General features: G+C 46.1%; 1 protein-coding gene across 1 annotated transcript in view; it reads left to right on the forward strand.

Annotated features, from left to right (window-relative positions):
- The first annotated feature begins 287 nt into the window (after positions 1 to 287).
- The window catches only part of LOC127605713 (tetraspanin-1), a 79,185-nt gene continuing 61,836 nt past the window's right edge, over positions 288 to 17,636 (forward strand). The window contains exons 1-2 of the mRNA XM_052073495.1: positions 288 to 522; positions 9,350 to 9,559. Coding sequence (XP_051929455.1) covers positions 493 to 522; positions 9,350 to 9,559 — 240 coding nt within the window. The 5' untranslated portion in view covers positions 288 to 492. The remainder of the gene's footprint in view (positions 523 to 9,349; positions 9,560 to 17,636) is intronic.

The following is a 17,636-nucleotide window of genomic DNA, read 5'->3' on the forward strand; positions in this document are numbered from 1 at the left end:
TAAGGTGACGACTCACGGACAAAGTTATTGACTGTACTTTACAACCCCAAAGTGCTGCCTAAGTATTGGTAAACATCTATGCAATGTGATTAAAAAGTATTTTTACTAAGCCCATGTTTAATACCCAACCTTAATTTGAGCTAACCGACTTGTAAAACAAATGAGCGTGTTTTTCCCCCCACAGGATTTTACAGTCCTACATATTGTATTGTATTTTCTGATGAATTAAAATTGTATGTAGGCTGGACTTGAATTGGATGAGCTGATTGGAAAATGGATGGATGGATGGATGGATGGATGGATGAAGGCTGGATTAATTGGCAAAGATTGAGAGTCCTGCTCCTCTCCATGTTGTGTGTGGAAATGTGTGGGCGAGTGTGTGTGTGCTGCGACTCCGTGTTAATGTAATTTGCATGACACTTCGAGGTATTCAGTGATTTTACACTCTCACTGTTCACCCACTCTTTCAACCCAGCCCTGCCAACTGAAGTGATGATGGTCCTCTTTAACTTGCTGCTCTTGGTGAGTACATTATGTTTGTTTTATTACAAGCATATGATCAGGCTGATCAGCCAGTTTTCTTGAAGGACAGTGTTGCCCTGTATTTATGTAATTTGCGAGTTCACCTATTTGCTCACCTATTTGGGGGCAAACCTCATTTCTGTTATTTTCTGAAAAACTCACCAATTTGTGTTTTTTTTGTGTTCAGGTCAAATAAAGGCTAAATGTCACGAGAGTACACTATAACCATCTGTGGCTTTTTCAAAATTTTTAAAGCGGGATCCATTCCTTGTAGATTTTTCGTTTTCCGTGGCAGCGCTCAGTATGTTTTATTTACATTAAATTTATCTTTCTTTGTTTGTTTGTTCATTGAACATAAAACATATACAGTAATAACTTGACAGAAAATAAGGTAGATAAAAAAGTAAAAAGAAAGAAATCAGTCTTCATTCAACACAGTTATTATGTTCAAGGGAGTAGGAAGAAGTAAGATAACATAAGCTAAGATAAGATATCCTTTATTTGTCCCACAATGGGGAAATTTACAGCCTCCAGCAGCAAGAATGTATGTAGAAAGAAGAAGAGAAAAAAAAACAACAACAACAAACATCTTTCAATTAAATAAATAAATTAAATTAAATATGAACACAAATGGATAAATCGCAGTACTATTTACAATTTACCTTCACATCATTTAATTATTATTATTATTATGATTGTTATTTTTTATTCATCAGCCTGACAGCAGTCGGTAGGAACGAGCGTCGGTATCTCTCCTTCTTGCAGCGCGGGTGTAACAGTCTCTGGCTGAAGGAGCTACCAAGTGCTGTCAGGGCGGGCTGGAGGGGGTGGGAGGGACTGGCCATCATAGCTTTTAGCTTAGTTAGCATCCGTCTGTTGCCCACCTCCTCCAGAGTGTCAAGGGAGCAACCCAGGACAGAACTGGCCTTCCTGACCAGTCGCTCCAGTCTCTTTCTGTCCCGGGCCGAGATGCTGCCTGACCAGCAGACAATGCCATAATAGATGGCCGAGGCCACCACCGAGTTATAGAACGTCTTAAGGAGTGACCCCTGAACCCCAAAAGACCTCAGTTTCCTGAGTAGGAAGAGTCGGCTCTGTCCTTTCCTAATCAGGGTGTCCGTGTTTGTGGACCAGTCCAGTTTGTCGTTGAGAAGAACACCAAGGTACTTGTAGGAGGTCACCCTCTCTATGTCCATACCCTGGATGTTCATCGGTGCTGGTGAGGACTTTTTCCTGCAGAAATCCACAACCAACTCCTTAGTTTTCCTCGGGTTGATCTGGAGGAGATTCTGCTGGCACCAGTCCACAAAGTCCTTTGTCAGTCCCCTGTACTCCCGATCATCCCCTTCTGTAATGAGGCCAACAATCGCAGAGTCATCGGAGAACTTCTGAAGGTGGCAGTTTGGAGTGTCATGTCTGAAGTCCGAGGTGTAGAGGATGAACAGGAATGGAGCCAGAACAGTCCCCTGCGGCGCTCCAGTGCTGCAGAGAAGCTGGTCCGACTCACAGCTCTGCAATCTCACGTACTGCGGCCGATTTGTGAGGTAATCTATGATCCATGCTGTGAGATGGTGGTCCACTCCGGCGTTCTGCAGTTTGCCTCCCAGCAAATTGGGCTGGATGGTGTTGAAGGCACTGGAGAAATCAAAGAAAATGATTCTCACAGCCTTCTCCAAGTGTGACAGGAGGAGGTAGATAATGGCGTCTTCCACGCCGATGCCAGGCTGATAGGCAAACTGCAGCGGGTCCAGTGACGGGCTCACCAGCGGTCGAAGGTGGGCGAGGATGAGTCTCTCCAGCGTCTTCATCAGGTGAGACGTCAGCGCCACCGGTCTGTAGCTGTTCAGCTCCTTAGGGTGGGGGGTCTTGGGCACTGGGACCAGGCACGAAGTTTTCCACAGCTGTGGAGCTCTGCCCAGCTTCAGGCTCAGGTTGAAGATGTGCTGGACAATGTTACACAGCTGGTCAGAGCAGGTCCTGAGGAGCCGGGAACTGATCTTGTCCGGACCTGCTGCCTTCCTCACATTCATCTTCCTCAGTTGGTTCCTTACCTGCTCTGTTGTGATGGACAGGCAGGAACCAGGTGACATACTGGGTTGATGAGAGCTGGTCGAAAGAGGAGGGGGAGGAGAAGAAGTCCTCAGTGAGAGAGGTTGCAGTTTGTGGTTGGGGGAAGGGACAGACGACTGGTCGAAACGGTTGAAAAAATGGTTCAGTCCATCTGCCCAGTCCTTGTCCTACTCGACCACTGTCCTTGGGCTGTCATGGCCTGAGATGGTTTTCAGGCCCCTCCAGACACCAGTGACATTGCTGGCCTGTAACTGGTCCTCCAATTTCATCCTGTATAACTTCTTCCCCTCCCTGATCTTTCTTCTCAGCCGAATCTGCACGGCCTTCAGCTCCTCTCTGTTTCTCGACCGAAAAGCTCTCTTCTTCTCCTTCAGCAGGGTCTTTATGTCAGGATTAATCCATGGTTTGTTGTTGGAAAAACACCGCAGAGTTCTGGTGGGTACAGTGTTCTCCTCACAGAAGTTTATATAATCCGTGATGGTGTCAGTGAGTGCATCAATGTCCTCCCCATGAACCTCGCTGAAGAGTTCCCACCTGGTTGTCGCGAAGCAGTCTCGCAGAGCATCTTCAGCTTCCGATGACCATTTCTTGACCATTCTGGTCACAGTTGGTTGCCTGTGCACCAGGGGTTTGTACACAGGCTCGAGAAATACCAAGTTGTGGTCTGCTCTTCCAAGAGGGGGAAGGGAGAGGGGTTTATATCCCTCCTAAGTAAGAAACGTATCTAGTCCTACCCCGTTATGTGTTTATATCTACGAAATCATTTTTATATCAATCAAAAAAGAAAAAAGTAAGAAGAAGTCTCCATTAAGGCTGATACTTTACCCTTAACCGTGATATTTTTACAACTTTTGGTTTGTATCGGGATTATATACATCCACACCCTGGCACTCTTGTGTCAATTTTCTCTTGTATTCATAATGGATATTTCAATACCTTTCTCTATCAACTTAGTTCTGATTTATCATTATATTTAATGTTTAGAATTTATCATTTTAACTCTGAGTGATGTAGGTTGCTTGTACTATTTTTTTTGAATTTGTTTTTGAACTCAGCAAGCGATTTACTCATTTTCAGGTCTGTTTCGAGATTATTCCACAGATTAACACTTCTTTGCTTGATGTTTGTTCTTGTTTTGAGTTTTTTGAATAGGTTGGTACATCTTAAATCATAGCTGCTTTCTCGAATTTCGAAAAACTTCTGAATGTTTTGGCAGAGCAGGTTATTGTGTGCTTTGTACATTAATTGGGCGATTTTAAAGTCAACCAGGTCATAAGCCATTTCATCCTATTTAATTTGATAAATAGTGGATTTGTGGGTTCCGTATATTTTGATCTATTAATAATTCGAATTGCTTTTTTTTGTAGTTTGAGAATAGGCATTGTGTTGGTTTTGCAGGCATTTCCCCATATTTCCACACAGTAGGTCATATATGGTAATAATAATGAAGTGTATAATGTGTACAAAGATCTCTTATTTAGCACTTCCTTGGTTTTGTAGAGGATCCCTATGGTCTTGACTATTTTTCTTTTTACGTTATCAATATGTGGTTTCCAACATAGTTTTGAGTGTATTACTAATCCGAGAAACTTGGTTTCATACACTCTATTTCAATTGAGTTTACCATAATTTTAGCTTGGTGTTTGATTGGTCTTGTGCCAAAAAGAATTAACTTCGATCTTTTCAGGTTAAGTGACAATTTATTTCTGTCGAACCAGTTTTTTAATTTGTTTAATTCGTTTTCTACGGTTGTCAGGAGCTGTTTCAGATTTATTCCAGAACAGTAGAAAGTTGTATCATCAGCAAATAGGACACATTTAAATTGTTTTGAGACCTTGCAGATATCATTTATATATAAGATGAATAGTTTTGGACCAAGCACTGACCCCTGAGGAACTCCGTGGGTGATTTTCAGTTGATTCGTTTTTTTATTGTTGAGTTGAACATACTGATATCTGTTTTCTAAATAACTTTTTATCCATTTATAAGCTACACCTCTAATGCCATATCTTTCTAGTTTTTTCAATAATATACTGTGATCTATTGTGTCAAAAGCTTTTTTTAGATCTAGGAAAAACCCAACAGTAAATTCTTTGTTGTCTATATTTTTGAAAATTGTGGTAGTAGTGATATTGGTCTATAATTTGTAAACAGATGTCTTTCTCCAGTTTTATAGATTGGAATAACTTTAGCAATTTTCATCTTTGATGGAAAGATACCAGCTTTGAATGACAGGTTGCATATGTGCGTGAAAGGTCGCACCACTTATTCTATAATCTGCTTGATTATTGTCATATTAATATTAAAGTAATCTATTTCAAACAAGTTTGTTGGATCAGGAATTTGTTTTGCTAGGTTACTGCAGATGTTGACAAAATACTCATTAAATTCAGTTGCTATTTCTGCATTTTTTTCCCCATTCTTTCATTCCCCTTTCAATGCCATGTTATATATTATTGTGTATTTTAGAGGACAAAATACTCATGTAATAAAATACTCATATAGTTATGCTTTTCCTCATCTGTCACAACACCCACATCTTCAGTTTAATGTTGTTTATTATTGGGAGTAATCTCTTATGATATATGACCACATTTTTGAGGGTATTCACCATGTGACAATGTTTAGAACAGACACTCACAAATAAAGTAGGCGATTAAGAACACAAAACAATAAAGCAACAACAAAACAGTAACTAAAGTTAACAAGAAATAAAGGAACCAGTCAAAAAATGGGTTCAAAAAATGTAAAGTATTGTAATTTCTTGAGAATATTTTTTGTGTTTTATAATTATATCAGGTAAATGAAATGGTAAATCTTCAGGATTTTTTATTGATAGATGTTGAGCATTTCAATAATTTGAATTGGGGGTACATTGTTACAACACAGTTCCACCCAGTTAGGGACATATTTGTGTGTACTGCAAAGTGTTAATTATGTTAATGTTTAACAAGGTTTTTTTCTCCATGAGGTAAGGTTTTTCTTTCTTTCTTTTTATGAATCATAAAGAAATTAGAATTGTTAAGTAGGACGTGTGTTTAGTGTTTATGACCATCACAATTTTGGACCAATTTTTCCTAAAAGGGAAACAAAAAGTCAATGTCAAGGTCATCTTTATTGTCAATTATGCTTTATGTATGACGTGCAGCATAGATGAAATTTCTTCTTCTCAATCCTCAGTGCAAATATGCATGCAAACATGCTGTGCATTAAACACACACACAGCAAAGAAAAGATAGCAGCTACCATGTATAAAAAAAAGACAATATGTAATCTGAAGAGTATAAACAGTATTGACGATATAAACAATATAAACAGCATAAACAATGGCACTTGTGGCTATTGTGGGTAAAGTGAGGGAGTGCATTGTGCAATACGCAGATGTCGGATAATGAGGGGGACGGTCATAGTCTGTGACAGAAGGCAAGGGTCAGGCAGAGGGCGGGGAGTGCGGACAGAGCAGGGAGGGAGTTGAGTCTCCTCACCCCCTGGTGGAAGAAACAGTTTTTGAGCCTGCTGGTTCTGGCACGGAGACTCCGCAATCTCCTTCCCGACGGCGTGGTAAATGTCCACGAGTGGGGGGAGAGAGACACCAATGATCTTCTCAGCTGCTCTCACGGTGCGTTGCAAAGTCTTTTGGCAGGACACAGTGCAAGCACCACACCACACAGTGATGCAGCTGGACAGGATGGTGCCTCAATGGTGCCTGTATAAAATGTCTGCATGATGGGGGGGGGGGGCTCTTGTTCTCCTCAGTTTGCGGAGGAAGTACAGGCGCTGGTTGGCTTTTTTGCCGAGTGATGACGTATTGTGGCTCCAGGACAGGTCTTCAGAGATATGCACTCCCAGGAACTTGGTGTTGCTCACTCGCTACACTGTGGCACCGTTAATTGTCAATGGAGCATGCTGTGAGTGCGTCTTTCTGAAGTCCACAACAATCTCCTTTGTCTTCTCCACATTCAGGTCGAGACTGTTGTTTTTACCCCACAAGGCCAGCCTGGGAGGTGTTGAGCCCCCCAGGTGGTCCAGTTTGTGGATGAGCTCCTGCGGGATGATAGTGTTGAATGCTGAGCTTAAGTTGATGAACAGCATTCTGACGTGTGAGTCTTTGGTCTCCAGGTGGGTGAGGGCTGAGTGGAGGGCAGTGGAGTTGGCGTCTGCAGTCGATCTGTTCTGCCGATATGCAAACTGGTAGGGGTCCAGGGTGGTGGGGAGGGCAGACTTTTTGTGCTGCATGACTAACCGCTCAAAGCACTTCATGAGGATGGAGGTGAGTGCGACCGGGCGGTAGTCATTGTAGCTGGAGGGGGACGACTTCTTCGGGCCCGGGATGATGGTGGTGGCTTTGAGACAAGTGGGGACAACAGCCTGGCTCAGTGAAGTTTTAGAGATGTCTGTGAAAACATCTGTGAGCTCCTCAGCACAGTCTCTCAGGACGCGACCAGGAATGTTGTCAGGACCGGCCGCTTTACGTACGTTTGTTCTTCTGTGGGAATGCCTAACACTATCCTGGGTAAGCGTCAGCACCTCGTCGCCAGGAGGGAGTGGGGTCTTCTGTGCTGGGGTGTTGTTGTCTATCTCAAAGCAGGCGAAGAAGTCGTTCAGGTTGTTCAGCAGAGAGATGGAGATGTCACAGGTGTGGGGAGAGGGCTTGTAGTCCGTGATGGTCTGGATTCCTCGCCACAGGTTCCTGGTGTCTCTGCTGTCCTTGAACTGGTCTGCAATCCTCCTTGAATATTGTCTCTTGGCCAGTCTGATGCCTCGTGACAGGTTGGCACTGGCAGTCCGGAGGCCCATCTCGTCTCCAGCTGTGAAGGCAGAGTTCCTGGCCCTCAGGAGCCTGTGGACCTCACCTGTCAGCCATGGCTTCTGATTGGCCCGGATGGTGATGGTTCTGGTAACCGTGACATCATCCATGCACTTCCTTATGTAGGTTGTGACGGTCTCCCCATACTCATTGAGGTTAATGGTTGCATGTTTGAACACAGTCCAGTCTGTGGTGGAGAAAGTCTTGGAGTGCCTCTGTGTACCCATCACTTGTACCTGCTTCCTCACTGGTTTGATGGCTTTCACCAGTGGCCTGTACGCTGGCATTAGCATCACAGTGGTGTCGTCTGAGGCACCAAGGTGGGTGAGGGGGATTTGTAGGATCCTCTGATTGTTGTGTAGAGGGTATCCAGAGTATTTGTGCCTCTTGTGGTGAAGTTGATGTGGCCATGGAGTTGTGGAAGCACTCTCTTGGGGTTTGCATGATTTAAATCCCCAGCCAAGATGAGAAAGGCGTCGGTGTGGGCTGCCTGCTGATCACTCGCGTGCTGATGGAGTTCAGACAGAGCCATACTCCTGCTGTTGGTTGAGCCAGGGGAATGTATATTACTACCAGCAATATGGCACTAAATTCCCACGGCAGGTTGAATGGCCGCGCTTGCAAACCACAACAGCGTCTTGGCACCAGGCATCGTTAATATAAACACAGAGTCCCCCGCCGCGAGTTTCCCCCCCCCTCGGCGAGCTCTCTGTCTGCTCAGCAGCACGTTAGCCCGGCTAGCCAAATAGGCCAGTCCGGGACACTGTCATTGAGCCATATCTCCACGACAACAAAAACGCAGCAGTCACTCACGGTTTTGCAAGATGTCCAAAGTAAGCGGATATAGTCCAGTTTGTTGTCCAGCAAGCGTACGTTGGCCAGTGTGGTGGTCGGGATAGCCGGTCGATGAGGTCTCGCTGCTAGCCTACCTCCGCACTTCCCCCTCTTCTGCTTCCTTGGAGTCCGTCCGTGGCACTTCCACTGCGGGCTGGTTGGCAGGAGTGGCGCTTCCACTGCGGGTTGGTTGGCAGGAGTGGGGGTCAGTGATTGAGTAGGCCTCCGCAGCAGACCGCAGTCGCGCAGCAGATCGCAGTCAAGCCGTTTGTTTGCCTTCGTTGGATAATTGTCCGTTTTAATAGTTCTGCCGATGGCGAGCATAAACTCACGAGGGCAACGTATTTTCACGACTATTCGACGCACAGTACGGTTGGGCGCAGTCTCATTAATGGGTGACATTTCTGTATTTCACACATACACAGACCGCACTGTACTAATGGGCGCAGTTTTACAGTGGTAAAACATACGCCAGCTTAAACATACGGCATGCATGCATGCTAACACGTTCGCTTACACGTTAGCTTGAAGCATACACTGAAGCTCGAAGCTAAAACACGTTTTTAAAAAGGCAACGAAAGCAGAACTGAGTTCGGGTGTATTTTATTTACAGGGTACTCACGTTTTTTGCTCAATCATCACTCAGAAAGCCATCAAAGTCGTCATCTTCTGTGTCCGAATTGAACAATTGTGTTCATATAGAAGTGTTGGTCGTCTTTAACGACTTACGTATAATAATAATTTGGAGCGTTCAATTAACCTACCAGGCATGTTTTTGCAATGTGGGAGGAAACCTTAATACCCGGAGAAAACCCACGCAGAGTATTCAAACTCCACACAGGAAGACCGGGACTTGATTCGAACCCACAGCCTCGGCACTGTGATGCTAACGTGCTAACCAGTCGACCATCGGGCGGGAACCTTTTGTAATTCCATATTTTGGTCACAATTGCCGTGGAAACTGCTTTGCTTTTTTTATTATGCAAAGTTTATTGCTTAAAAAAAATCAGTTTCAATAAAATTGAAGATAAGAGGATTCCACCCGATGGCAGTGATTTGTACATGTACTCAATGCTCAAATCTTTTTGTCGGAATTTTGAACATATGTTCTTGCAGATGGGTGGCCTGACCCTACTGGCAATGGGAATCTGGGCAAATGTAGATGGGCTCTCCTATCTTCAGATCCTGGGACCTTTCTCCAGCCAAAGCATGCATCATGTCAATGTGGGATATTTTTGTATTGCCATTGGAGCCTTACTGGTGCTGCTGGCACTCTTGGCCTGCTGTGGAGCAAATAAGGAGGAGAACAAATGTCTTCTGCTCACAGTAAGTGGACTAACACCTGATTGTTTTTGTGCAATACTGAAGCCACCAAAGTGGACCCGCGCACTGCCTCGGCTGTGCCTAGAAATTATGTACATACAGGTTGTGAACAGAATCAGTGATAAAGGACTGCCTTGGCGGAGTCCAATACTCAGTGAAAACAGATCAGATTTACTGCCGGCAAAGCGGACCAAACTATGACATTGGTGCTTAACAGCCCGTGTTAGAGGGCTTATAGGCCATACTCCTGAGGTAACCCGACAAAACTCCCCGAGGGACACGGTCGAACGTCTTCTCTAAGTCCAAAAAACACAGACTGGTTAGGTGAGCTCCCATGTACCTTCGAGGACCCTGCTAAGAGTGGAGAACTGGTCCACTGTTCCAATGCCGCGACGAAAACCACATGATGTTCACGATGATGTTAGCGCAACCTAAATAAGCCTTAAATTAGCCCAGTTACAACAGGAGTTAGGTGGAAAACTTTAAGCTTGCAATGAAATTGATCACAAGCAGACTGTCATGTACCATTGAACGCTACCAAATGTATACAGTGACAGTATGACATGTCAACAGGATTCGTTGTGACTTACCTGTGAAAAACTATCAGCGTGGTCAACATTCAGAAGCTGGTTGAGCTTCATATTCTTCTCACCACCTAGTTTGTGGCCACATTTACCATTACCGACTGGTTGTGTTGTGCTGGTGTTTGTGTGTGTGTGTGTCCTGGTGGGTGTCCCCAAACAAAGCTAGGTTGCAGCAACATTGCTAATATTTTGACAGACAGATTACATTCCCAATAGAAAGAGATGTCATGCATTCTGAATGTCTAACAGACTACACACAAAAAAAATATCCAGTCTCGTCTCATCAATGGAAACTCATATACTTCACATCATATTTTAGTCATCAAAAAGTCACATTTAAGATAAGATATCCTTTATTCGTCCCACACTGGGGAAATTTACAGCCTCCAGCAGCAAGAATGTATCAGAATCAGAATCAGAATCAGAATCATCTTTATTGGCCAAGTATGTAGAACACACAAGGAATTTGTCTCCCGTATAACACGCTGCACTAGTATCATCGTAAACAACAAAATCATTGAACCATTTTAGAGTAACCACTAGTTTTGAAGTACCATTTTGTGGTGCAAGAAGAGTGACTGTCAGTGACTGTTTAAGGAGTTAATGGCTAGAGGGAAGAAGCTGTTCAAGTGTCTACTGGATTTGGTGCGCATGGATCTGTAGCGTCTGCCTGAGGGGAGTGGCTGAAAAAGGTGGTGGGCAGGGTGCGGGGGATCCAGGAGGATTTTCCGTGCCCTTGTCTTGATTCTTGCAGTGTACAAGTCCTCAAGAGTGGGTAGGGCGGTGCCAACGATTTTTTCTGCCGTCCTAACTGTCCGTTGAAGTCGGATTTTGTCCTTTTTTGTGGCGGCCCCAAACCAAACCGTGATGGAAGAACACAGGATTGATTCGATGACTGCAGTGTAGAACTGTCGTAGCACCTCCTGTGGCAGGCCATGCTTCCTCAGCAGCCTCAGGAAGTACATCCGCTGCCGGGCCCTTTTCAGGATGGAGATGGTGTTGACTTCCCACTTCATGTCCTGGGAGACTGTGATTCCCAGGAACTTGAAGGTCTCGACGGTTGACACAGGGCAGTTGGATAGTGTGAGGGGCAACTGAGGAGAAGAATGTTTCCTGAAGTACACGATCATCTCTACAGTTTTGAGCGTGTTCAGCCCGAGGTTGTGTCGGCCGCACCAAAGCTCCAGCTGCTCCACTTGTTGGCGGTACGCAGACTCGTCGCCGTCTTTGATGAGACCGATGACCGTGGTGTCGTCTGCGAACTTTATGAGTTTGACAGCTGGATCTGTTGAGGTGCAATCGTTTGTGTAGAGAGAGAAGAGCAGAGGCGAGAGGACACATCCCTGTGGGGCACCAGTGCTGGTAGTGCGTATTGATGATGTTGTTGCTCCCAGTCTCACCTGTTGTGTCCGTCCCGTCAGGAAGCTGAGGATCCACTGGCAGATCGTAGGGGACACACCGAGGTGGAGTAGTTTGGGGGTGAGGAGTTCCGGGATGATGGTGTTGAACGCAGAGCTGAAATCCACAAACAGAATCCTTGCGTAGGTCCCTGTGCTGTCGAGGTGCTTGAGGATGTAGTGCAGACCTATGTTGACTGCGTCTTCCACAGACCTGTTTGCCCGGTAGGCAAACTGGAGAGGGTCCAGCAGGGGTCCAGTGACGTTCTTTAGGTGGTTCAGCACAAGGCGTTCAAAGGACTTCATGACCACAGACGTCAGGGCGACAGGCCTATAGTCGTTCAGTTCCGATGTTGCCGATTTCTTGGGAACTGGGATGATGGTAGACTGTTTGAAGCAGGATGGGACCTCACACAGCTCCAGGGATCTGTTGAAGATTTGTGTGAAGACCGGAGCCAGCTGGTCAGCGCAGACTTTCAGGCAGGAGGGGGACACTTTGTCGGGCCCCGGAGCTTTCTTGATCTTTTGCTGCTTGAAGAGCCGTCTCACGTCCTGTTCGTGGATCTGTAGTGGAGAAAAAGAGGGTGGGGGGCTAGGTAGAGTGGTTTCTGGTAGAGGTGGGTGTGTGTGGGAAATGGGGGTGTCCTATTCAAATCGGCAGAAAAACATGTTTAGTTCATTAGCAAAACCCTTATTGTTCACTGTTTGGGGGGATGGCATTCTATAGTTAGTGATTGCTTTCAGGCCATTCCATACAGATGCAGAGTCGTTAGTAGAGAACTGGTTTTTCAGCCTCTCTGCATAGCTTCTCTTTGCGATGTTAATTTCCTTTGTCAATTGGTTTCGGGCATGTTTGTACAGTGCCCGATCTCCACTTCTAAATGCGGCCTCTTTCTCTTTCCTGAGTTGCCTGAGTTTGGGAGTAAACCATGGCTTGTTATTGTTGAAGGAGCAGAATGACTTCGTTGGTACACACATGTCCTCACAGAAACTGATGTATGATGTTACAGTGTCTGTGTATTCATCCAGTGTGCCCGTTGAAGTTTCAAAGACGCCCCAATCAGTGCAATCTAAGCATTCTTGTAGAGCTAGCTTTGCTTCATCTGTCCATTTTTTCACAGTCTTAACAACCGGTTTAACACATTTGAGTTTCTGTCTGTATGTAGGTATTAAGTGGATTAAATTGTGGTCAGAAAGACCCAATGCTGCGCGGGCGACCGATCGGTATGCATTTTTGATTGTTGTATAGCAGTGATCTAGAATGTTGCCTTCTCTGGTGAAACAGTCTATGTGCTGCTTATATCTGGGAAGTTCACGGTTAAGATGTGCTCTATTAAAATCGCCCAAAATGATCAGGGGTGACTCTGGGTATTTTAGTTCGAGTTTGTTTACTTGTTCGGCTAGCGTTTGTATCGCCGTGTTAGCGTTAGCTTGTGGCGCAATGTAAACACCGACTAGTAAAAAGGAGGTGAACTCACGTGGCGAGTAGAATGGCTTGCAGTTTAAAGACAGCGACTCCAGGTCCGGGCTGCAGTGTGCGTCGAGCTTCGTGACATCAGTGCACCATTCTTCGTTGATATAGAAGCAAATCCCACCACCCTTCGATTTCCCCGATAGCTCCGTGTCGCGGTCGGCTCGGAGAAGGCGGAAGCCGGGTAGATGTAGCGCGGGATCTGGATGGCGGTCACTGAGCCAGGTTTCAGTGAAGCAGAGCGCAGCAGAACGTGCAAATGTTTTGTTGGTCTTTGTGAGGAGAATAAGTTCGTCCATCTTGTTTGGCAGAGATCGTAGATTAGCAAGATGGATCGATGGGAGCGGGGTTCGAAATCCGCGCTGCCTGAGCTTGACGAGCACGCCGGCTCGCTTCCCCCTACTCCGGCGGCGTCTCCATGCTCCGTACAGCGCAGCCGCTCCGCTCGCGATTAGCTCCGAAAAACCTTGTGGATTTTCGTGTGCTGGTGAAAAAAGACCGAGCGTAGACTCCCCAATGCGCAGCAACTTTTCCCTCGTGTAAGTAAGCCGCTCAGGGTCGCCAAAAACAAACGAAAATAACAAAAACAGGGATAATACTAGGGAGCGTGTGACCGAGGCTGCCATACCTGTCGGCGCCTGATGACGTATGATGATGTATGTAGAAAGAAGAAAGAAGAAAGAGAAAAAAAAAACAACAAACATCTTTCAATTAAATGCAATATGAAGCTTGTCTTCGGAACTAAATAATTTCATCAACGTCATTGTTGATGAACACAATACTGCTCATGACAGACCCTCCTTTCCAGCACCCCTGAATAGACCTTACCAGGAAAGCTGAGGAGTTTGATTCCTCTGCTCGCCCTTCTTGATAAAAGGGACCACAGTCTGCCAATCCAGAGGCACTGTCTATGATGTCCATGCAATGTTTTCGAGGTGTCTCAACCAGAACAGCCCAACAACATCCAGGGCCTTGAGGAACTATGTGCGGATCCAGGGTATGGACATAGAGAGGGTGACCTCCTACAAGTACCTTGGTGTTCTTCTGAACGACAAACTGGACTGGTCTACAAACACGGACACCCTGATTAGGAAAGGACAGAGCCGACTCTTCCTACTCAGGAAACTGAGGTCTTTTGGGGTTCAGGGGTCTCCAGCCCGCCCTGACAGCACTTGGTAGCTCCTTCAGCCAGAGACTGTTACACCCACGCTGCAAGAAGGAGAGATACCGACGCTCGTTCCTCCCGACTGCTGTCAGGCTGATGAATAAAAAATAACAATCATAATAATAATAATAATTAAAGTATGTGAAGGAAAATTGTAAATAGTACTGAGATTTATCCATTGTGTTCATATTGTATTTAATTGAAAGATGTTTGTTGTTTTTTTTTCTCTTTCTCCTTTCTTCTTTCTACATACATTCTTGCTGCTGCCACACTAAATTTCCCCAGTGTGGGACGAATAAAGGATATCTTATCTTATCTTATCTTATCTTATCTTATCTTATCTTATCTTATCTTATCTTATCTTATCTTATCTTATCTTATCATCCATCCGTGGGGCTTTGCCACCAAGAAGCTTTTTGACCACCTCAGTTACTTCAGCTCCAGAGATAGGAGAGTCCACCTCAGAATCTCTAGGCTCTTTGACCTCAATGCAAAGCATGTCGGTAGAATTGAGGAGGTCTTAAAAGTCAAAAATCAAAATCAGCAGCGCCCCACCTCCTCTATAGCGTTAATGGTGCACTGTTTCCGCCTCCTGAGATGCTGGATGGTGGACCAGAAATCCCATGAAGCCATCCAGGCTTCATCGGATTTAGTCATGTTTTCCTTGGCCTCTCCAAACACCTCCCACGACCGGGCTTTTGCTTCAGCTATCCCTGAAGCTGCGTTCCGCTTGGCCAGCCGGTACTTGTCAGCTGCCTCAGGAGTCCCACATGCCAAAAAGGCCCGCTAGGACTCGTTCTTCAGTTTGACAGCGTCCCTTACCACCTGTGACCACCAGTGGATTCAGGAATTGCCAGGACAACAAGTACCGACTGCGTTCCAGCCACAGCTCAGTGGCTGCCTCTGCTCAGCCGCCTCAACACTGGAGGCATGAAACATGGTCCCTCAGACTTGATGTCCGCTGCATCCACCGGGACATGGACAAAATTCTGCCGGAAGTGGGAGTTCTGACAGGGTATTCTGCCAGGGTTTCCCAGAAAACCCTCACAATACGCTTGGGTTTGCCAGGTCAGACTGGCATCTACCCTCACCATCAGATCCAACACACCACCAGGTGGTGATAGTTTGGCAGCTGCACCCCTCTTTTCACCCGAGTAGCCAAAACATGCGGCTATAAATGCAATGATACGACGACAAAGTCAATCATTGAACTGCAGCCTAGGGTGTCCTGGTGCAAAGTGTACATATGGGCACCCTTATGTTTAAACATGGTGTTCATTATGGACAATCCGTGATGAGCACACAAGTCCAATAACATAAACCCACTCGGGGTTCATATCGGGGAGACGGGCCGTTCCTCCCAATTACACCTTCCAGGTCTCACTGTCATTGCCCACGTGAGCATTGGAGTTCCCCAGTAGAATGATGGCGTCCCCAGGGTCCGCACACTCCAGCACATCCTTCAAGGACTCCAAGAAGGGTGAGTACTCTAAACTACTGTTGAGTGAATAGGCACAAAAAACATTCAGGACCCATCTGCGCACTCAAAGGCGGAGGGAGGCTACCCTCTCGTCCACCGAGGTGAACACCAATGTACAGGCACCAAGCCGGGGGGCGATAAGTATGTCCACACCTCCTTGGCACCTCTCACCTTGGGTAACTTCAGAATACAATACATCACAATTCAATAGATCTTTATTTAGCACTTTCACAATAGCTGCAGCTGTAACAAATCGACTCACAGAACAGTTAACATAAAATAACAAAATAATATAACACAACACCGAACATAAGACACAGACAGGAATGCAATCCTAACTGGTTTTCCTGCATATGCTTTGTTGTTTGAAGCAGTTACAGATGAAAGAAGAGAGAATCAAAGTGTCCTTTCACCAGTGGATCAGAGATGTCATGATCAAAATGAGCACACGTCTGATACAAGTTTGAAAGTAAACAAGATGTAGTGTCCATTGACAAAAAAATGAGACTGGCTCACTTTTCCTGTCCCATGTCAATCCACTTCAATTTCACACGCCAACTCTCAGTTCCAAATATGCATCCACACTAAACGCCGAAACGCTCTCCTCATTATCGGCTCCACAAGCCATTCATCCAGCAGCACTAACGCAGACTCTCCAACAGCATAGACATCTCCGCTGAACAAAAGGGGGCTGTAAAAAATGCTGCCCATTACAAATACAAAAAACACAAGCGCCCCGGGGCTGTCCAGCAGCGACAGTCAGATAGTGCTGATAGTCCTCATTTCAAGACCAAGAAGGGCACATAAATATATCGGTGTGAAGACAAATTAGGAGCGAAAAAACAAGGCCTTCGGGTCGAACGGTGGCTCGCGTGACCTCGTACGGGGAATACGGTAAGTCTCAAGAGGACTGGTAGTAGAGCCTAAGCTGTGCAAGGAGGCAAGCACGACTTTATCTAGTCGGGACTTCTCTGCCTCACACACCAACTCAGGCTCCCTCCCTTTGAGAGAGGTGAAATTCCATGTGCCTAGAGTTAGGTTCTATAGCCGGGGATGGGACCACCAAGGTCCCCACACCCCCCCCCCCCCCCCCCGGCCCCCCCACAGCTCACAAGGCACCCGGCCCGTTGGGCTCCTCCAGGCTCCTGGACCCGCTACAGTTTGCCTACTTGCCCAACATCGGTGTGGAGGAAGAAATCATCTACCTCCTCCACTCTGCGCTGTTACGTCTGGAGAATGCTGGGAGCACTGTGAGAATCATATTCTTTGAATTCTCCACTGCCTTCAACACAATCCAGCCCAACCTACCGGGGGACAAGCTGCGGAATGCCAGAGTGGACCTCCCCTCATGGATTACAGATTATCTCGCAAACCATGCCAAAGTATTTGATGGCACAAAGCTGTGAGTCGGAGAGGCTTCTCTGCAGCACTGGAGCGCCGCAGGGGACTGTTCTGGCTCCATTCCTGTCCACCCATTACACCTCGGACTTCAGGCACATCACTCCAACCTGCCACCTTCAGAAGTTCTCTGATGCCTCTGCGATTGTAGGCCTCATTGCAGAGGGAGACAATCGGGAGGACAAGAGACTGACGAAGGACTTTGTCGACTGGTGCCAGCAGAATCACCTCCAGATCAACCCCGGGAAAACTAAGGAGTTGGTTGTGGATTTTTGCAGGAAACAGTCCTCACCAGCACCGATGAACATCCAGGGTACATACATAGAGAGGGTGACCTCCTACAAGTATTTGGGTGTTCTCCTAAACAATAAACTGGACTGGTCAACCAACACAGACGCACTGATTAGGAAGGGACAGAGCTGACTCTTCCAACTTAGGAAACTGAGGTCTTTTGAAGTTCAGGGGTCACTCCTTAAGACCATCTATAACTTGGTGGTGGCTTCGGCCCTCCATTATGGCATTGTCTGCTGGTCAGGCAGCATCTCGGCCCGGGACAGAAAGAGACAGGAGCGACTGGTCTGGAGG

The sequence above is a fragment of the Hippocampus zosterae genome, chromosome 8, assembly GCF_025434085.1.
Source record: "Hippocampus zosterae strain Florida chromosome 8, ASM2543408v3, whole genome shotgun sequence".
Classification (NCBI taxonomy): Eukaryota; Metazoa; Chordata; class Actinopteri; order Syngnathiformes; family Syngnathidae; genus Hippocampus; species Hippocampus zosterae.